This window comes from Phyllopteryx taeniolatus, chromosome 6 (genome assembly GCF_024500385.1).
Source record: "Phyllopteryx taeniolatus isolate TA_2022b chromosome 6, UOR_Ptae_1.2, whole genome shotgun sequence".
NCBI classification, from domain to species: Eukaryota; Metazoa; Chordata; class Actinopteri; order Syngnathiformes; family Syngnathidae; genus Phyllopteryx; species Phyllopteryx taeniolatus.
The window spans coordinates 10,585,877-10,608,348 of NC_084507.1; the positions used below are offsets into that span (position 1 = coordinate 10,585,877).

The window sequence follows — 22,472 nt, forward strand, 5'->3', positions numbered from 1 at the left end:
TGATACTCTTCTTCATCTGTAGTGCCCTCAAGTGGTCAGCCAGCAGATGGAAAACAAGACGGCAAAGTTGAGAAGAAGGACAAACATGACAAGAGTGAGAAGAAAGCGTGGAAAGAGAGGAACAAGTCCGAATGGAAGGAAGGCGAGAGGAAGGAGCGCAAAGATGGTAGTAGAGCGGCGCGAAAGGAGGCCGAAAGTGGGAAACGAGACCACGGAAAGGCGGACAAGGTGAAGGAAGGGGAAGGAAAGCGTGAGGAGGCGAAAGACCGGAAGGAGAGCAGAGGGGACAAGGAGAAACCGTGGAAGGAGCAAGACGGGAAAAAGGAGTGGGCCGAGAAGACAGAGAGGAAAGAGTGGAAGAAGGACAAGCATGAGAAGCAAAGAAGAGGAAAGGAAGAGGAGAAGGAGTGGAGAAAAGATGGTGAGACGCACAAGGTGAAGGACAAGTGGAAGAAGAAAGGGAAAGATGGCTTTGAGGAGCATGGCAAAGACAAATGGGAGCGAGCAGACAAGAACTGGAAGAGTGGCAATAATGAAGAAAGAAGAGGAGGGGAGAGGAAATACGTGGAAGATGCCAAAAAACAAGCTCGAGAGAATGATGACAGGAAGCACTGGAGTTCTAGTGGGAAAGGCGATAAGGACCGGATGAAAAATGGAGATGGGCTGAAGAGGAAAAAGGACAGTGGAGAATTGAAAGGGGATAAGTTGAACTTTCATAAGACCAAATTCACTGGCTACCATCACGAAGTGAACATGTGGGCCAAGGAGAAGACACCTCCTGCCCAACAACAGTCCTCTGCGGACGCAACTGACTACTGGACCCGGCAGCGGAAGCGCCTCCACAGGAAGCCCAAACAGCCTCAGCACTGCCACTCCCAGGAGGCCTGTGCCCAGGCCGAGGGGCTTCACCCTGTTTCCTTTCCCCAGTTCGAGTCCATCCTCCAAGCCTACCTCGCCAAGGCCGATCAGGCTGGCGTAGACTCCTCCAAGAGGGAAGAGCTCCGTAAACTTGCCGCAGAGTTCTTCCAGGACGGCATGTTCATGCACGACCGGGTGAACTTCCGCAAGTTCGTCAAGGACGTGTCTGATATTCTGGAAGACATGGTGGAAGGGGACAGCGAGGAAGACAGTGACCTTGAGGATGAGATGGAGATGTTCAAGAGGGAAGCGGTGCAGAAGTTTTTAGCGACGGGAAGCGGTGGCGAGCGACACAAAGGGGAGTGGAAGAAGCAGAGCCCACGAGCCAGCGGTTGAAGGAGGAAGGGACGAAATCCATCGTAAAAAGGGACCACCGGATGGTGGGCGACATTCATTTTGTCCAATGTTGCTTTTGTTTTACATGTACAGCGCCGCACAGTATCCCACTATTTATGCAGTAATTCATTTGATCCACTGCGACGCAGATCACATTTTGTAGAGCACCTTCCATTTTGTTCGGTAATAACAAAACTCAAATTACGACTAACTTGAAGGCTAAAACTCAGATCTTGCCATAGTTGCTGGCATTATTAGTTATTAGAAGGTGCCTTGTGGGGTATTCCATTTTTCTTTGACCAACTTCCTCATCCACGAGTGCAGTGGTTCCCAGTTTTTGAGCATTGTACAGTAAAACAAAATCCCATGGCTCAACACCTTCTGTCACAAACATTATGCAGTATACTAAAATAATGACCTAGTCTCAATTTACTCACAAATTGACTTGGTGTGAAAGCTTGGCCTGTTAAGTTGAACACAAAGCTAGCTTTCCGTTATATAAATGGCAACAGGTTACAGGTTAATAGTACCTTCTGCCATCTAGTAGAATAGCATTTAATTGTTCTGAATGTCGATGGCAAAGATAGATGAATGGATACATTACTTAATACTTAGTAAATAATAATTTAAAAATGTTCAAATCAGGGAAGTTGGATCATTTTCAATGGCACACCTGTGCGCTACAGTGGTTGGGAATCACTGCACTAGGTAGCACAAAGAACACTCCATTTTAATGCTTATCGACCACTTGCCGATATGGGGAAAAATCCTATGATATGTTCTATTTTATAGGTGGTTGAGAGCGGTTTGATTGGCTCATAATCCCTGCGAGTGGGCCGACATCTTATAAAGTTGAATTTACTCATCCAGAGTGTCCATTCTTCCCTCAGCTGCAGCCTTCACACTGCTCAGTCTTATTGACACAATGCAGCTTGAGTCAGTTCCCATCGCGATATGTCTGAAGCTATTGTAGTGAATGTTTTATTATTATTATTATTATTATTATTATAGAAGAAGCCTGTTTTTCTTTCTGTTTTAATATTTGTACATAATTGCATTAAACACTTACAAGTAACTTATTTTTCGAGTTTGGTGTTACATAGGAAGGTACAGAAAATATTGTTGTAAGCTTGTTTGTAGCTTTTCAGGCACATAAGTCATTCTGTGCACTAAAGTCCTTAATTTGTGTTTCATTTTGAAGGTAACACTGTATTATTAGGTTGACTGATGATTTACTAATGTGGCATCACATGCTGTGTGGCAGCATGCAGAGCTTTTTTTGTTGTTGAAACTTTCATACTTGTCACCTTTGTTACCATGGCAGCAGGTTAATAAAATGTGGGCATCAAACAGTCTCAGGGCCTGTTCTGTTCACACACAAGACTTTGTCAACAGTCACAGTTGCATTACATCCGTCTTGCGGTTTTGAGATTTGGCATTCGAATCCCAGCTCGTGCCTTCCTGTGTTTAGTTATTCCTGCACTTTCTCCAGATACTCCAGCTTCTTCCCACATTCCCAAATCATTCATTTTAGGTACTTGAAGTCTCTTAATTGCTCATAGGTGGGAATGTGAGTGTTATTTGGCTATATGTGACCTGTGATTGGCTGGCGACCAGTCCAGGGTGTACCCTACCTATCGCCCAAAGTCAGCTGAGAAAGGTTTCAGCTTACCCGTGACCCTAATGAGGACAGGATCTGTAGAAAATGGATGGTATCTATACACAGATATCCACTGTGTATAGATTGAATATTTACTTAAAGTGAAACGAGTGAACTATGGTGATTTTAAGTAAACTCGAGTTTTTATTTTCTTGCTTCTGGTCAATTTAGTTGATTGACGTCTTATCTGATCAATCAGAAGCCACTATATTGGATCAGTCGACCCGGAAGCATGTTGGGAAGAATTCTGGGTTAGCATTTAGCCACACAGCTACGGAGTACCTTTTCTGAAACTATTTGTTTCTAAAGAAGACTTTCGAGGTAGGAGTAATCGTTTTTGTTCATGGTTGCATTGACAGAGACTCTTTGTTTTTAAATACTGCTTAGATTTCTTTGTTTTATAAGGACTTTTAAATAGTTTTTTTTTTAACACAATATGTAGCTTTTGGCTGTGACGGGAAGCTACCATGTTGGGTCAAAGTTCTATGTTGGTTTTCAAGGGGCTTTTGAAATTTGTCATATAAGCATTTTTTCAGTTTCATCAGCGATGGCATATATTTGTCTTTGGCCGGCGTTTTCCCCTGTACAAAACAACCTATAACACGTGTGGGTTACGACCCAAATTTGAGATCCCGGCGACTACAAATATAGAATCCCAGTCTATCGGCTTTGTTGAAAAAACAGTAATAACCCTAATGCCCTAAACCGGTGGTTCTCAAAATTTTACAAGTACCATCTTAGAAAAAAATAAAATAAAAATTGCCTCTCCAGCCATTACCAGTAGCATAGTAGGCCTTAGTGATCTTTAAAAACCACCAGTACATATACGTAACACACTTTAAAAATCACTGCCCTAAACATGACAGCTAATATATGTTTTCTGAGCAGCTTCGTGGGCCATTTTTGTTGAATGTGTTGCTTGGCAGACTTATCATGTTGATGGGGCTGCCATATTGAGATCACAAGCAGAAAATTATAACTATATCTTGTGAGCATGGATCCAAAGTTGTTCATCTTGTATGACAAACTTTGACTTCCGCTTTGACACTGTGTATGTTTTACTCCGTGACAGGAGACACCATTGATGTTTTCATTAAAGCTGAGTATGAAAGTGGTTGTTTTACAGGTAATATGTCACATTCTTCTTTGCCTTTCAGCCTGTCTCACACGTCATCCTTTTCCATGTAAGCTGAGCTGCATCCTCATCTCTAACACCAACTGCTTTCATGTCTTCCCCCACTACTTCCATCAACCTTCTCTTTGGTCTTCCTCGAGCTCTCTTGCCTGGCAGCTCCATCCTCATCATCCTTCTAACAGTATACTCACTATATTTCCTGTGACTGTCCAAACCATCGTAGTCTGCTCTCTCTAACTTTGTCTCCAAAACATCTAACCTTGGCTGTCCCTCTAATCAGCTCATTTCTAATTCTGTCCAACCTTGCCACTCCTAGAGAGAACTGTAGACTCTGGACTGTTGACCCCAAGTATTTAAAGTCCTCCAACCTCACTATCTCTTCTCCCTGTAGCCTCACTCTTCCCCCTCGACCCCTCTCATTCATGTACATGTATTCTGTCTTACTTCAGCTAATCTTCATTCCTCTCCTTTCCAGCGCATGCCTCCCATTTTCTTAATGTTCCTCCACCTGCTCCCTGCTTACACTTCAGATCACAATGTCATCTGCGAACATCGTGGTCCACGGGGATTCCAGTCTAACCTCATCTGTCAGCCTAGCCATCACCACTGCAAACAGGAAGGGGCTCAGAGACGATCCCTGATCCAGTCCCACCTCCCCCTTAAACTCTTCTGCCACACCTACAGACCACTTAACCACTGTTCTGCTGCCTTCGTACATGTAAAAGGTGAAACCTTTGAAATGATTTATCTTGCTCTGATCCCCCCCCCATCACAAAAACCTGGCATATGTAATACAATAATTTTGTAATAATTTTATATAAAGAGCCACAAAGTTCTTTTGACATCCTACTAGCCATTTTGATTGATGGTGTATAAACTCAAATATGCGCAGCTGCACTCTCCTTCCTCACTAATGACTCAGGATGTTGGGGACCTGAAAACTTCTGCAAAGTAGGTTTTGGATGATGAAGCCACAGAGCTTGTTAGCGCTATAACTGTCTCCCTAATCCACATCTTGTCAGGGCTTTAGCTAAACTAATAAGGCCTGTCAGTCGCTGAGCCCAAGTGACTCGTTCGGAAAAAGTTTTAGGCGACGCGGGCGGTGTAATTGTGCCAGTTTTATGACTTTGTTTTCACTCGCTGGAGCACTTCACCCGTTTCAACCGTTAAAATGAGATAAGTTTGCTGTCGTTCTCGACCCTGTGGGGTATTTGAACCAAAGCCACAGATGTGTGTTCGGACACCTGGGAACTGTTCAGAATGTGTGTCGCAAGACAAGACACTCAATGGTATGTTTAGTCATCTACTAGCAAGTACTTGCAGATGTAGACAGATACGGCAGCAATTACACAAAGTTAAACTGGTGACTCACAACAACGGCCCTGTGTTTACAGTCATCTGACCCGTTGTATTCTTGGTAGGGGTGTGTCCTGACAAGGTAATTATACGTCCAACAAAATCATTCTTAATCCTATGTAATGAAACAACTTTGTACTTTCTGCAATATAATAATGGCTTAACACAATATTTTCAGTGTGTCTTTTGTAAAAATAGTAACTCCTGACTTCCAAGTGTGGAAAATTCCATGCTTCATTTTTATTTATTTATTTATTTATTTAAATGTGCATGCAGTTCAGTTAAGTCCACCAGATAGTGGTAGAGCTCCAAATATTGCCTCAACCACATCTGCTTGCGTTGAAGTCTCAATTAACTGTTCAAGGTGACACATTCACTTAGCACAAATTTGCTCCTGCCTATTGGACAAGAGCAGTGATGGAGAGCTCAACTTCCAGCAATACTGCAGCTGATTGGTCAGCGACACGGGTGGGTGCGTTTCAACCAATCCTGTGACGTCATTCACTAGTAGAAGCAGGCCCTGGCTCTTCCAATCACTCCCCCACTTGCACATACGTATACAATGGTGCGTGTGTATGTGTATGTTTGTGAGACAGAAGGAGAGAAAGAATGCGCCATAAAGCGTTCACTGCCGTTTTGAGTATGTTTAAAGGCATTCCGTGTGGTGTTTTTGTTGAAACCTTTACTTCCCAGTGAGCAAGCATCTTCCCATTTCTTTGCACAAGCGAGCGAAGTTTCAGGGCGTGGTGCTTGCTGGACCCGTGAGAACGCGCGCACACGCACGCACACGTTCCTGCATGTAAAAGACACTTTTTAAAAAAGGAGCCATAAGTTGAAAAAGAAATAAGCAAAACGTGTTGTAATTACATGCCACGGGCCGGGGTGAGCGGGAACGTCAACGGTTGCTCAAGCAAGGCAAGCGGCAGGCGCCCCTGTCCACATTCCTTCTCCCCCGCGCATGCACACGCCCTGTGACAGAGAGAGAGAGAGAGAAAAAAAGTTGGCTGCTGCAGCGAGAAGTTAAATCACGGAAAAGATATGTGTTGCTGCCTCATCTAGCACAGAGGAAAAAGAAGGAGCTCCTGCACTTATTGTCTTTTCTTCCCTCCCTCCTCAAACTTAACGGTGAGTGTGACTTTTTATTTTGTATTTCCCCCCCCCATAGTCATTTGTTGTTTGCTTTGTTGTTTGAATTGTAGCTTATTTGGACACTATATCTCGTGAATGTTGCATTGCCTTTTTTTTTCTTGTCCACTCACTGAGCCTTCTCGGCGGATCAGGTTGTCCTCGGTGGTAAATGAACCCCTTGTCCCTTTACACGTCAAGGGAAACCCAAGCCGTGTCATGGTGACTTATTCATGAGTCCAGTGTCACTCCTGCCTCTGCTCATTGTGCAAATTGTCAGCAGTAGTTTGGACGACATCGAAGCACAAGACCCCCCCCCCCCCCCCCCCCCCTCCCCCCATAGCCCAAAACCCCTCATGTCTTCGTTACGCAGTTTTGGCACATGTGACTCGTGTAATGGAGGTCAGATTTTGCATCATTCTTCTCTTTATCTGTATTATTTTGTTAATATTCATGTGTGATGAAAAGTTAACAGGAAGTGTTACAGTCACACCTTTTTAATGCTAACACAGCAGGGTGCAGCTCAGTCAGGGGTAGGAGAGTGCATTTACTCTAGTACTGTCCAGTACTTAAATGCACTTTGGGTCACGTTGCCTGTGCTACAGAAATAACCACATTATTAAAATAATACAAACCCCAATTCCAATGAAATTGGGACATTGTGTAAAATGTGAATGAAATGGAATACAATTATTTGCAAATCTTTTTCAACCTATATTCAACTGAATATAGTTTCATGGTTAAACTGATGAACGTTATTTAAAAACAAACATTTTTTTTTAGATTTTAATTTATTTTTTTTGCTAATATTCTCTCATTTTGAATTTGATGCCTGCAACACTTTCCAAAAAGCTGGGACAGCGGCAAAAAAAAAAAAAAAAGACTGGGAAAGTTGAGGAATGCTAAAAAAAAATACCTGTTTGGAATATTCCACAGGTGAAAGAGGAATTGGAAAGAAGTGAGTGTCATGATTGGGTAAAAAAGGAGCATCCCTGAAACGCTCATTTGTTCGCAAGCAAGGGTGGGGCGAGGTTCACCACTTTCTGAACAACTGCGTGAGCAAATAGTCCAACAGTTTAAGATGGTTTCTCAATGTACAATTGCAAGGAATTTAGCGATTTCACCATCTACGCTCCATACGCTCTGGAGAAATCTCTTGACATGAGCCGGAAGGTCAAAAACCGACATTAAATGCCCGTGACCTTTGATCCCTCTGGTGGGACTGCGTTAAAAACCAGCATTGTGTAAATGACCTTGCAATGTGGGCTGAGGGCTGAAGCATTGTCAATTAACACAGTTTGTTAAAATTCTACCGCGCCATATATTAACCACACACAGAAACGCCGCCGCCTTCTCTGATTCATTTCACATTTCAAATTGTTTTCGGAAATCATGGATGTCGTGTCCTCCGCGCCAAAGAAGAAAAATACCATCTGGATTGTAATCAGCACAAAGTTCAAAAGGCAGCATTTGTGATGGTATGGGGGAGTGTTAGTGCCCATGGCATGGGTAACTTGCACATCTGTGAAGGTAGCATTAATTGTGAAAGGGACATACAGGTTTTGGAGCCAAATATGCTGCCATCCAAACAACGTTTTCAGGGACGTCCCTGCTTTTTTCAGCAAGACAATGCCAAGCCACTGTAACGGACATGCTCTCGCCAGATTGCACCGTGACCCCCAACCCCGGACTGAGCTGTATCGCTTTCTCCGCACCCCCGCCGTGACAGGCAGCCACAAGGAAGCCTGGTTTATCTCACACGGATGCTAAATGAATTACCAGCCAGTCCGAAGGAGCTCATCAAAGTGGAGACGAGGAATCCTGACTCCTCACCCGGACTTTAAGTTAATTAGCAGTTACTCCAGAAACCTCCGGTCCCAGTCATCAGGAGACCCCCTGGGCGTGTATGGCTCAAGATACCAACCCAAAAAGCTTGAAAATCCGCTGGTCCCGCATGCCAAGATAAAGTTCAAAAGACCATTTGTCCTTTTGAAATGCAACTCATTGAGACATCTGGGACAATGGATTGGACACGAGCGATACCCACAGACGGTGGAGAGCTACTGCAACTCCGGGGGAACTAATCACAATCTTCACCGAATTTGAATGTTGCATGATATTTTAAGAACTTTGCATGAACGCCCCCAGTGTCTACCATCACAACAGCACCACTAGTGATTGTATTTCTGCAAATTTGAATGTCTGATGTCAAATCTGTTTGTCAACTGAACCAGATGAGGTGTTTCACCCCACACAACGCAAATACCACATTTCAAATATTACAGTTCTCAATAACCACATACAATTGAAACATTCATTAGCGTGATTAAAGACAATGTGCGCGTGACAATGCAAAACTGGAAAATGGTCTCGTTATCTTAAATCCAATAATTAATATTTTATCCCACTGGTTGTAAACCACAAAATAATCATATGACAGAAAAGTAACATTAAGAGGCGGTCTATTGCCCCTTTTGGGAAGGAAGCGGGCGGCTCACGTCCGTTCCGAGCGTCTTGCCAACAGCGACACCCGGGCTCAGGCCGCCCTGCCTTGGAACTCTTTTTCTTTTTTTCCCCTTCCTCCTTTTTCCGCCAAATCCCCCTGTTCCCCGTGCGGACCGGACCGGCCGAACATTCGAGAGATCGACCAGCCTGCCTAAATTGTTATCCACGCCACATAAATCCAACTTGCAGCCAACTAAAGTACAGATTAGTGCATATTTGGGTTTAATTTAATGAGAACAGGAACCCCCAGCTACATGCATTGTCATCCCATGCTCATTTCTACCCTCACATCACAAGTCGGTCTCCTTTGCCAATGTTCATCTGTCCTTTGTTTTGTTTTTCCCTGCAGTGTTCCCCTGTAGATAACCGTTAGATTTCTATAAAAAGTCACTACCTGTATCATTTGTGTGTGTTTGGGTTTGACAAAGGAGACCTCTGGTTATCGAGAACTCTTATCTAATTCCTGTAGCAACCTTCAGATTACGAGACAGAGAGGTTTTTTCGTCACTTTGTCCTGACGTTTTATACATCTAAAAAGAGACGTTAATTAATTACGTTTTTATCCAAACCAATATACGCTACATTCTGCATGTGTAACAACAGCAGTGTGGCTTTGTAGTGAAAGAGTGTGAGTACTAGACTGGCCTGCCAGCAGTCCAGACCATTGAAAATGTGTGGCACATTATGAAGCGCAAAATATGACAATGGAGACCCCTGACTGTTGAGCAACTGAAATACATCAAGCAAGAATGGGAAAGAAGTCTACTTACAAAGCTTCAACAATTGATGTACTAGGTTCCCAAACGCTGAGTGTTGTTAAAAGGAAAAGTGATGTAACACAGTGGTAAACATGCCCCTGTTCCATCATTTTTGGAACGTGTTGCAGGCATCAAATAAAAGATTAGTGAATATTTTCTAAAAAAACAATTTTTATCAGTTTGAACATTTAAATATATTGTCTTTGTAGTCTATTCAATTTAATGTAGGTTGAAAAGGATTTGCAAATCATTGTATTCTGTTTTTATTTACATTATACACAAAGCCCCAAATTCATTGTAATTGAGGTTTGTACCTCTGACAGTGTTAATCAACAATACACAAATGAATATTAGTGCCATACTAAAACATCTGAGTCAGAATCCTCTTTATTTGCCAAGTATGTCAAAAACACACAAGGAATTTGTCTCTGGTAGTTGGAGCTGGTCTAGTACGACAACAGACAGCCATTTGAAAAATACTTTTGAGACAAAAACATAAAAACACAGTACGGAGAGTCACTGAGCAATGAAAGGTTACCAGTAATGTGGTAATGCCAATACCATTATTATATTAAAGATTTTTTGGGCAATTGTGCGAATGATGATTGTGATGATTGTGCAAATGATGAGTCCTCTGGCAATTTAGAGCAGTTTGAAATGACTAATAGGGTGATAATGTGGTACAGTGTCAATTGTGCAAATGGTGCAGAGTCTTCACAACCACGAGTGGCCAGTATTGGTCAACAACAGATATGCGAATAGTGCAGAGTGACCAGACTACAAGAGTGAGTGCACGAATAATGTATAATTGGCTCAACAGAGATGTGACAACAATCTCAAGACAAAAATTGGCAGCATGTTACAATGGAATTGTAAGTTAACTGTTTAAGAAGTTAATGGCAAGAGGAAAAAAGCTGTTGGAATGTCTGCTAGTTTTAGTTTGCATTGATCGATAGCCACCTACCTGAGGTAAGGAGCTGGAAGAGGTGGTGACCAGGATGTGGAGGGTTCAAGGGGATTTTGCATGCTCTTGTCTTAATTCTGGCAGGGTGCAAGTCCTCAACGGTGGGTAGGGGGGTACCGACAATTTTTTTTTCAGCAGTTTTGATTGTCCATTGCAGTCGGAGTTTGTCCTTTTTTGTGGCAGCACCAAATCAGACTGTGATAGATGAACACAGGACTGATTCAATGACTACTGTGGTAGGCCGTGCTTTCTCAGAAGCCGCAGGAAGTACATTCTCTCCCAGACCTTTTTGAGGATGGAGATGATGATGGTCTCTCACTTCAGGTCCTGAGGGACTGTACTAACAGCGTGAGAGGCAGCTGTGGCGAGGGATGCTTTCCTGAAGTCCACAAATGGATGAGGTGGTGTCCCCCAGCCTCACAGAGCTGAAGTCCACAAACAGGATCCTTGCGTAGGTCCCTGCACTATCGAGGTGTTCTAGGATGAAGTGCAGTCCCGTGTTGACTGCATCATCCACAGACCTGTTTGCTTGGTAGGCAAACTGCAGGGGATCCAGCAAGGGACCTGTGACGCTCTTGAGGGGGTCCAGCACGAGGCGTATAAAGGACTTCATGACCACCACAGATGTCAGGCCGACAGGCCGACAGGCCTGTAGTCATTCAGACCAGAGATTGCAGGTTTCTTGAGGACTGGGATGATGGTGGAGCGTTTCAAACAGGATGGTACGTCACACAGTTCCAGAGATCTACTGTAGATCATTGTGAAAACTGGAGCGAAATTGTCCGCGCAGACTTTGAGGCAGGATGGGGACACAAGGTCTGGGCCCACTGCTTTGTTGATCTTTTTTTGTGTGAAGATCCTGTTCATGGATTGTCAACGCAGAAGGGGGAGTCAGAGGTGTGATGGTGGACAGTGGTGCGGCTGGGTAGGTGTGGGGTGTGAAAGTGTCCTTTTCAAATCTGAAGTAGAAGATGTTCAAGTCCTCAGCTAGTCCTTTTCTATAAATCACTGAATGGTTTAGGTCCAGAATACATGAAAGAAATGCCAATGGAATATAAACCCAGTAGGGCTCTGAGATCGACAAACTCAGGTCAAATAGTGGAGCACAAAGTCCAAAGCAAACATGGTGAGCAGCTTTACTGTGTAATTTCTCTTTGCGATGTTAATTTCTTTTGTCAGCTGGTTTCTAGTGCGATTGTAAATGGCTCTTTCCCCACTTTGATAGGCGTCGTCTGTAGCCTGGCGGAGTTGGTGAAGTTTGGCAGTGAACCAAGGCTTTTTGTTATGGAACGTGTGAAATGTATTTTATTGGTACACACAACTTCACAAAAACCGATGTAGGATGTGACACAGTTTGAATATTCATCTAGGCTTAAAGTTGCAGTTTCAAAGACACTCCAAACTGTGCAGTCTAAACAGTGTTGAAGTTCTAACTTTGGTTCAATTCTTCACTTATTTTGCCACAGGTTTTGCACATTTAAGTTTTTTTCTGTATGTTGGTATTAAGTGAAATAAGCAGAGATTGGACGAGCCCAGAGTTGCACGGGAGATAGCACGGTATGTATCATTTAGCGTAGTATATCAATGGTGTAGAGTGTTGTTTTCCCTGGTGGGACAGTCAATGTGCTGCATGTATTTAGGGAGTTCATGGTTGAGTTTAGCTTTGTTAAGTCCCCAAGAACAATGATGTGTGACTCTGGGTGCTTTTTTTCAACTATGTTTACTTGTTTGCTATGAAACAAGGGAGAGGACTTCCATTCAAGGATTGCTTGAGGTATGTTCACATACTTTTAATACGATACGGCAGGCAACAAAACGTTATGTAGCCTAGCAAGCTAGTGCTAGGACTAACTCTTGTACGTAAACTGCGTTCTGGTTGAATCATGCTGTTTCGGTGTGTGTGAAGTAATTTAATTACAATAAAGTAATTTAATTACAGTAAGTTGGCACCCATTATTTCTGTAATGTTGGTTTGACCTGACTGATTAGAATACATGACCTGACTGAAAAATACTTTTTAAGATACTCTGTATACAGTACACGTGTATATACAGTAAATGAACAAGTCATTTAAATAGACACATTGCTCCATCTTGTGATTGGATCAGTGATCAGTTATAATTTTTTTTGAACTCGCTGATTGGTCCCAAAAATCCTGATCGTGTAAAGCCTAATTTTAATGGGGAAGCATGATTTGAGATATATATTTTTTTTTTCGTTAACAAGTTGATTAAACTTTTATCTCAAGGCACCACTGCAGTGAGAGTAGTTTTCACAGTGTTTAAAGAATCCACACATTGTCCTAATGTAATGACTCTATTCCTTATTTTGTTTGCCACAATATTACAACTTTAGGCTGTTTGTTTTTTTCTTAACTGTGGTACTAATAGTCATTCAAAAAAACTGAGGATTATTAATTTAAAAAAAGCACAATTTGGAGTTACCTGTCGATCTCTTTTAATGAATGCTATTCTGTTGTGCTTACTAAAGTGACCTTTCTTTTTTTAATCAGGTAAAGCTCGTACACAGTCGGTTTTGTCTTTGGCTTTTAATAAACTCCACATTATAGTTAAAGATGAAAACATTTGAAAGTCAAATATTTAAAATATGTTAACAAAATATTTGAATTTAATGTTCTCCTGCCATGAATCAAGTGAACATTGCTCGTTTGTCGATGAACACATATAGTGTTCAAACAGCCTGAGTGTACTTAATGCTTGTAAAATTTACCACACTGCTACATTTAATGTTGGTGTTTGTGTACAAAGCTACACGAGGTTCGTAGATTGCCTTTGGGTGTTCCTAACCTGCTTTTCCTCCGAACTGGTTTCTACTTGTTGTCTTTCTACATGCAACACTGACTCTACAATCGGACAGACACAATGTGTCATTTGCAACACACTTGCTTCACTATGCTTCTCGCCAGTCTTGTCTCCACACAGTCACTCGTGACATTCAAACAATATGACATGACTAAAGTTTTGTTAAAACATCCAAATGGGCTTGGCAAGAGATACAAATGTCTTTTTTTTTTTTTACTTTTTGACAGCTCGTACCAAAATCTGACAAATGGCTCGAACAAAACATAAGTGCTGACTGCGCAAAGAAATAGCCATCAAGTACAGTACACGTTCATCACAACTTGTTCCAAAATGCTGGCCAGTCTCTCACTTTGTTCCTTTGGTTTCAGATGTCGATTTTTTTCCAATAGGAAATAATGGAAATATAAATAATCCATCATGGGGCAACCGTCATAAAACATTTATTACTTGTATAAGGCTTTTTTTGAAGTCACATTTTCATGTTCTTAACTATCATACAAATCTAAAAATAAGTTCACTTAACACATGAAAGAGAACAAATGAAGAGTAGGCACAATAAGTCTCATTTCATTCTAAGAATAAAAAGTCTTTGATATAAAAGAAATGGTGTGGTTGGTTTATGATGTTTCTAGGTGATGGAAAATGCGCAGTAAATTAGTCTGCGCAGTGGCATAAGAATACCTGCTACCGCGATACAAGGTGGCACACTCAGTTACTGACATTCTTACTGTTTTTGGATTGATTGTTTTATACCCTTGACCTAGAAGTGTTTTTCATAGAACTATTTACACGAACTATGACTTTACTTACTACTAATACTAGGGGTGTCCCGATCTGATCTTTGAGATTGGAAATCGGTCAGATGTCAGCAAAAAAAACGAGGATTGGATGGGACTAGATCGAAAGTATATGATTTTACCCCTCTTATACAAGCAGTTCCATTCCATGCTCCGCACCAGCACCTCTATCCAGTAGCGCCCGGGCGGCATGCAGCGCCTACTTGATCATAACAACAGCTTACTAAGGTGCTAACATTGTAGTAAGGAGTAAGAGTGAATGTTGCTTGCTTAAAGTCATTTATTGACATTCCAGTTGACGTTCACTGTCACTCTAAACTCGCATAACAAAAGAATTACACCTTTAAGGAAATATAATAATACTCTCTGGCATATGCAAACTGTAAAAACAATGAGTTATAATAATAATATTCGATCGTGACTTCTACTTTCTTTAAATTCCAGTCCACCAACGCAATAAGTGAAATTTGTGAAATAGAAATACCCTATTTAAATACACCCTAGGTATGTTTTTGTTGCAGTTACGGCACTTACATCTTTTGAAAGGCCTAGAAACACACCTAAAACAATATAAACACATTTAAACACATACTATATTGAGAGAGAGCTAGAGGAATAGATAACACAAAAATATTGTAACAGTATAGAATAATAGAGTAATAACTGTAATCAAAATCTGCAATATAGTGGGACCGCTAAGCATGAATAACAAGTATCAGTTACTTCAGAGTTTTTGAGGGAAAAATCTTTTTTTCATTTGTTTTTAGGGACTTGCAAATTTTGAGATTCCTACTTCCTGGAATAAACATACATTACTGTTCAAAAGTTTGCCATTACCCAGACAGTTTCTTGTTATCCATGAAAAGACACTAATGAAGTTTTCGTGTCACTATGAAAATGTCCTTATTTTTCAAAGAAAAACACTCCCCCCCCCCCCCCACATTCACAATGTCTAGACAGTATTCCTAATTAGTTAATCTTCACTGGAAAAAAAAACTGCTTTTCTTTAACAAATAAGGACATTTCTCAATTACCCCAAAGTTTTGGTAGTGTATGTATATACCATTGACTGATATCCAAGCTTTACGTTTTTGTGATCTTTTTCCTCCTTTTTCTGCTATGCAAGTGTGTTTTGTTGCATACAATTCTAGTGAACGTCAAAGCACAATATAAGCTGGGCCTTGCTCAAGCCCTGTGAGTCACACTTGAGAGCAAATCACGTGCTAATGTGCATACAAGAAGGATGCCTCGTGCTCTTATTAAACCGCTAGCACAATACTTCCCTTTTCCTCATGATTTGTCATGCTCTCGTCCTGGTACAAGCCTCCTCGTTTGTTTCATGTTTATCTCGTTACACCTAGAATGCTTGCTAATTGGCGGCGGCCTGTCAGTGGTGTTAATGTATGGCCTACACACACGTGCGTGTGCACACACACGCACACACACACACAACAGTATGCCTGCTGCTGTGCTGTTATTCCAAAGGTGTTGAGATGATTATAGCACACTGTTAAAATGCAGTAATTAAAAAATAATGATGAACAGCAAGCTGATGACAGATGCTCACTTGTATATTGGAAAAATGTGTGCGTATGCGTTTGTGTGTTGTAGGGCCTCCATGAAACACGATCCTGATGTGTGTTTGGCCTCACTCAGTAATTAGGTTAATGCAACCAATGTCCTAATTGTTACTTCTTTGTGTTTGTGTGTGTCTGTGTGTGCCTTTTTGGGTGTGGACCTGTGTGTTTGTGCTGTTTTGAGCATTCTACTGTGACATCAGTGTCACATCAGAAATTTATCGCCGGTTACTATGCAACAAAAACAACAATAAGATGGCTCCGTGCAGGCAGTCATCGTCATTGGCCAGGCTGTTTCCTGAGTGTCTTTTCCTAGTCAGTCATCTTTTCTTCTGTGGAAATCCTGCAGCGAGGCCTCAACCGCACTGCAGGGAGAATGGTGATTAGCTCCACATGGGCGGCTCCTAGTTGTATATGGCAGCTGCCTTCAAACAGATGGCTTCAAATAGTTCTCACTGATGAATGTGGAGGAGCGTCAATCTACTAGTCATACTATAATAATAAAGCTTTACATAAATAATAAAGCTTTTCTAGACACTCAAAGACTTTATAATTTCATGCATTATTCGTTCACTCCACAGTCACAAATGGTGGTGATAAGCTACGTGTGTAGCCACAGCTGCCGTGGGGCAGTCTGACGGAAGCGTGGCTGCCATTCCGTGCCTACGGCTCCTCTGACCGCAACAAAGCATCCAACCACATTCATTCATAGGGAATGTACTAGTCAGTCTAATAGTCACTCGAGGTAACCTAAATTAATACGTATGTAAATTCTGAATGTGCCGTAGTCTATCACTCACCTACACAAATGCAGTAGGAAAGTCATAAATACAGTAAATAGTAATAGCTAAACTGAGTGTGCCTCCTTGTGCCGCATGACAATGTATCCTTACACCGCTCATAACCTCGAAACTATCATTTCAGGACCGTCGCAAACTGAGAGTTTCTGTCTAAACTGGTCTTGAAGCAGTTGAATCAAACTGGTGTGTGCACTGCTTGCTGTTTATTCATTCTAAAACTGGTTGTAAGAAACTCCTTCTGACAGGGGACTCTGCCAGACTTTCCCAACAGCCCCTCACAATACACTTGGGTCTGCCAAGTCGAACCGGCATCTTCCCTCACCAACAGAACCAACTTTTCACCAGGTCGTGATCAGTTGACAGCTCCGCCCCTCTCTTCACCCGAGTGTCTACGACATGTGGCCCCAAGTCCGATGACATGACCACAAAGTCGATCATCGAACTTCTGCCTAAGGTGTCCTGGTGCCAAGTGCTTGTGGAGACCCTTATGTCTGAACAAGGTGTTTGTTATGGACAATCCATGACGAGCACAGAAGTCCAATAACAGAACACCTTTCGTGTTCTGATCGGGAAGCCGTTCCTCCCAATCACGCCCTTCCAAGTCTCGCTGTCATTGCCCACGTAAGCGTTGAAATCAGATTGAGTCCCCAGCAGTGGTGCTCTCCAGCACCCCATTCAAGGACTCCACAAAGGGTGGGTACTCTGAACTGCTATTTGGTGCATAGGTGTACACAACAGTCAGGACCTGTTCACCCCACAAGACACTGCACCAGACTCTTTTGGACCCTCTCACTGGTGGTGGGTCCATGGGAAGGGGGACCCACGTTGCCTTTTCGGGCTTTCACCAGCTGGGCCCCATGCGCGCAGGTCCGCCTACCAGGCGCTCGCCATCGAGCCCCACCTCCATACGCGGTGACCCGCATCCAGAGAGGGGAACCCCTGCATAGTTTTTATATTTATTACACGATACTCAACAACTCTACTCCAATTGTTTTTAATAGCATTCCGCATCTTGTATTACACAACATCTAGAACCGTACTGGAAAAAAATATTTACTGACTAACAGGAAGTTACATAATCAAATAGCACAAACAGGAGCATAGTAGAATTTAATACGGTATCTCTGTCTCTCTTCACAAGAAGTGAAATAGTGGTTAGCAGTTGAGAGGTTTGAATCTCTTCTAAGGAGTGCAAAGGAGTTTGTCCGTGTGAATGGTTGTTTGTTTATATGCACTGCGAAACAAAAAAGGATTTCTAACAAAGTGAATAAGACTAAGCCTAAAAAAGATCGTCTTTGTTGATAAGCAAGTTTTGAATTAGACAAGTAATCTCATTGTCTCATTTCACTTTTTCTCAGCAATATATTACAGCTAATATTAACTTGGTAATATGCCAAAGCCAATGGTTTGCCTGAGGTCCCAGCCAAAGAGCAATCATTTTTTTCCACCCTTCCTTGATGTGCCGGCTCAGCAACTCCATACGCAAGTTGACTAACATGCATGTGATATGGTGTTCATTCACTAATAAGTTCGATAGACGCTATAGACTTTAATTGCTTGTGCTGGGACCACCAATAACAACACAGGTTATACTAACACATTAACTCACAGGTTCCTACAGGTGTTCAGACACTAAAAAGAATCCCACCGCACCACTCGTCAGTAGCAATGTCTTGCTCATTTCCCACATCCTGTCCTGCCCTTTCTGTCCTTACTCATCTTGTTCTCGTGGTTAGTTATTGCATGTCCTCACCAGGTGTGTCCCCCATCCACAAATAAAAACATGATTTGACTGTTGTAACGTTACTTGTGCTCTAATATCTAGACGAACTATTGTTCTGCTGTGGTTCGTACCCATATTCCTCTTTAAAACCCTTTTCTGACCGGCTACATTTTCAATAAATATCAGAATAATGAAAACAATTTTAAAAATAAGCATAGGCAGTATTTCAGACTCCCCTGTTGCACAGCAAAACTGTTCCTGCCCAAAAGGCTTACAGATCCACCATTCTGCAAGGCCATGAACAGGACAGGTAAAAAAAAAAGTGTGTGTGTGTGTATATATATATATATATATATATATATATATATATATATATATATATGTGTGTGTGTATATATATATATATATATATATATATATGTGTGTATATATATATATATATATATATATGTATATATATATATATATATATATATATATATATATATATATATAAAGTGAACCATAAATATGAGGAGGATTGTTTTATCTTGAATCACATAGACTTCACATGACATTTTTGTTTTCATCTTTGACCACCACCATTTTACCGTATTTCCATCTAAAAGGTCTCAACTAGCTAGTCATTGTTTTCATAATGATGTCATAGGTACCTGGCTCCAGGTCTTTAGATTGGAGCTGTTTGTTCTCGACAAGGTGAATTTTTGGTGCCCGGCTGACCTTTTATATGAAAGTTTTTCATCCCGTACTTGAGCATTAAAGTGTATAGCTACAGTCGGTGGACGGGAGGAGTGTCGGAGCAGGCGGACAATAGGAGGTAATCCGAGGCGCCCCGAAGGCATCTTGTGGATCAGATGTCCTCTGTCAAAGATCACGGCCCCCATTGTGTTCGCCTCTCCTCTTCCTCCTCCTCCACCTTATCCAACACTCGCTCTCCCACTGACCTCACCCAGCCCCTCCCCCTCCTCGCGAATGCCGAAATCTGTTGAGATCACCTTTCGTGCGTTGTACCCGATAACGTCACTTTTGTTGCGAAACATCATGTGATACGACATGGCATTTTTGGCCATTACATCTGCGACGCCATGTCACCTGCGATTAAAATTTCTAATCGCAGCAAAATTTGTGGCCATCTGTCGGCCACTCATGAAAACTACAGTATTTGCTGAACCCCGCATTGTTGTGAGACAGTTCAGTGGCGTTTGGTCGTGGCGTCTGGGGTGCAGCGGGCCTAAAAGTAATGACTTGAAAATCACTTAGATGATGAAACGGGCTTGTGTTCATTCTGGAATATCTTGGCGCTCACCTACTTTAGCGGTCTGTAATATTAATCGACCAGCCTGGCAAATGTTACTGTTCAACAATATGTTAACAATTCGTTGCCATTTAATAAGCATGTTTTTTGTTTTTGCTTAATAAAAATTAAACAAAAACTGTGTTTTTAGATAAACTGAAAAAAACCTCATGAAATATGGATAATACATGCTTCTCATTAGACAGCAACATAATGCATATTTACAGGTGTCGGTTTGTATCAACTGTCATGAAATATCAATGATAATATTTATGTGATCTGTGTTGTTTTTGTTTCTGTAGACATGGAGTCAGCCATCCAGACACTGGTGACTACATTCCTTGGTTCTACCAAAGGCAAGGAGAGCATGGATGGGAAGTCCTTCCAGAAGATGGTAAAGAAGCACCTTAGCGGTGTCATGGAGGTAAAGATCCTCACTCCTCAAAGATCTGACATTTTGACTTTGGATGAACCCATAAACCGTAGTAAATTTTGAAATGGTTAGTATTACTCTGGAAGTGAATTCAGGGAGAAAACCACAACCACAGTGTGTGTCCACTCATTCCTGCAGTGGAGGGAAAATGGGGAAGTGCAGGTATTGCTGACTTCAGCCCTTGAGTAGCTGCCAGAGTCTGTCTGGAGCTCAAGCAGGAACGGTCAATAATGGGATAAAAGTCACTTAAAGGTCCCGTATGTCGGCTGCTTAGACCTCCATAGAGTGACTCTCTCTGCACTCAGTATTCAAGTGTCCATTTCATTTTAAAAAACACCTTGGTTTTGTCATACGAGTGTCCAGAAAAGCCCCCTCTGACAGCTACTTTTGTTTGACCCAGTTTTGTATCCGCTTTGTCCATATTTGGCTAAGACAACCCCCTTTCCTCTGATTGGTTGCCTCCATGTAGAAGACCCACTTGTGAGAGCACGCTGGCTCGGGAGCGGAAAGGGAAGGCGGAGAACTTCCCTAGTGACGTAGATAAGGTTGAGAAATTCAAATAACCTGATTTCAGTCCCGTCTGCAGAAAAACGTCTGGAACTTAGAAATGCATGGATGACTTTAATTCATATTTCACATGTGTACCGACGCACCATAGAGACAATAATACATCCCAAATCCTAGAAAAAGTTGATCTGGCAAACTATGTACCCTTTAAAAGTTTGAAGATAGCCAACTTGAATTGAGACATTTTCATGTCGAAATGTAGCTTCAAATCCTGTTCCTATAATTTCGCTTTGTTAAAATTTCCACTAATCTGTTTGTGTATGTTGTAGCCTGATGGAAAATAAACATTTCATTGAATATTGTGGACCCCTGGGCCCCATCGATTGATTGGGTGGGGTCCTCAGCCTTTGCGATGCGGGCACAGCAATTTCAGGACACGTCTGTCAGTCTTTGTGCATGTAAAACGTTGTCAATTCACTTGCATGTGTCCGCAGGCACTCGCCCCTGGGACTCGCACTTACTGCGACAAATAACTCATGAATATGCAAATCGCTTGTGTATCCCCTCACTTATACTCTCGTCCTGTAGACTTTTATAATTTACATAATTAATCCCACCACACTTCAGTTGTACAGCCGGGTTCACGACCCTTGTCCTGCATGTTTCTTCTCCTGCTTTTCCACGCCGCAACAACGAGGCATTCTAAAGCGGCCGGACCAGCGTGAAGCCCCAGTCCACACGCTGGCTGGGGGGGTGCTGACGGACTTTCCAAATCATAGACTGGCAACCACATGCTCCGATCGGACGCTAATTATTGGCAGACTTGGCCAAAAAATAAATAAAATAAAATTCTGAAGTGTGTCATGCAGTGTGGTTCTAGCCATGTCCAAAAAAACAGGAAAACTGAAATGCTAAGAAGCAGTTTAATGCTATTGCTCCACCAATGAGTGGAAAGGTTTTCAATCTTTGCACTTGTTCTAGCAATCATCTTCAAACATGTACTGTATATTGTATTTAGAAATAAATCTATAATTTCACTTGACAGGGTCCTTTAAACAAATTTCGTGGGGTCTTGAATGTGTAAAAGGTTACTTTGATTGTTGATGTTCAATGGCCCAGAGTTCACTGGGTTGCTGATGTATTTGCTTTTTTAATGTTTTGGAATATTTTTGGAGTGTGCATTTGTGATTTCTTTTTTATTATATTTGTTTTTGGTAATATTGTGATGATGAAGGGATCATTTTGATCATGGTAATCACGATGTGAAATTTCATTTGGTTTCATCTCCACCTCAAACACGTCTTGTGTTTTTCTGATGATTTATCGCAGGACACAAACAGCTCGGCGGCCATCAAGGAGATGCAGAATGGCCTGGATGAGAACAAGGATGGGAAAGTCAGCTTTCAGGAATACCTCACTCTGATTGGCTACGTTGCCAAATCGGTCAGCGAGAGCAAGTGCCCATCCAACGCGGCGTCATAGATGGAGACATATTTGGGGCCGTGCTGTTTTGTGCTTCTTTTTATTCCCCCCCACACATTAACCAACCTGTTGTATCAACCATTGTCCTAACCCGCTAATGTCCGTCTTGTATTCAATGCTCCCTCCATGTTGATCTCAAGAAAACATTAAAGAACTCCATGTCAAGAATGCAATTAAAGCTTTATACTGACATCGCATTGTTGTTGTATGGCATCATTTGTGTCTATATGCGTTTGCAGTGGTTCCCCTGACGTGCTGCTAAAATTAGCAAATTAGTGTG

At 42.0% G+C, this 22,472-nt stretch overlaps 2 protein-coding genes and 1 long non-coding RNA gene across 7 annotated transcripts in view; 2 read left to right on the top strand and 1 right to left on the bottom strand.

Annotated features, from left to right (window-relative positions):
* The window catches only part of pbxip1b (pre-B-cell leukemia homeobox interacting protein 1b), a 21,059-nt gene extending 18,451 nt beyond the window's left edge, over positions 1–2,608 (top strand). For all 5 annotated transcript variants that reach the window (XM_061775586.1, XM_061775585.1, XM_061775583.1 and 2 more), the window contains one exon: positions 23–2,608. In XM_061775586.1, the coding sequence (XP_061631570.1) occupies positions 23–1,254 (1,232 nt within the window). In that variant the 3' untranslated portion in view covers positions 1,255–2,608. The remainder of the gene's footprint in view (positions 1–22) is intronic.
* On the bottom strand, positions 2,408–6,405 carry LOC133479097 (uncharacterized). Its single transcript, XR_009788836.1, has 2 exons — positions 6,273–6,405; positions 2,408–6,198 (listed from the first exon to the last, which is right to left on the bottom strand). It is a non-coding gene; the product is annotated as an uncharacterized LOC133479097 (long non-coding RNA).
* Positions 6,380–22,389, top strand: si:ch211-105c13.3 (uncharacterized protein LOC325758 homolog). The gene is made up of 3 exons (XM_061775600.1): positions 6,380–6,530; positions 20,073–20,194; positions 22,040–22,389. The coding sequence occupies exons 2-3, from the start codon at positions 20,075–20,077 to the stop codon at positions 22,190–22,192; spliced, it is 273 nt and encodes a 90-aa protein (XP_061631584.1). The 5' UTR covers positions 6,380–6,530; positions 20,073–20,074; the 3' UTR covers positions 22,193–22,389.
* Positions 22,390–22,472: the final 83 nt, after the last annotated feature.

What these genes read in the sequence shown, in the direction of transcription:
- si:ch211-105c13.3 (XM_061775600.1), top strand. Translation starts at nt 20,075, where the DNA reads ATGGAGTCAGCCATCCAGACACTGGTGACTACATTCCTTGGTTCTACC. An exon ending in ACCTTAGCGGTGTCATGGAG is followed by an intron (nt 20,195 to 22,039) that starts GTAAAGATCCTC and finishes GATTTATCGCAG; the next exon opens with GACACAAACAGCTCGGCGGC.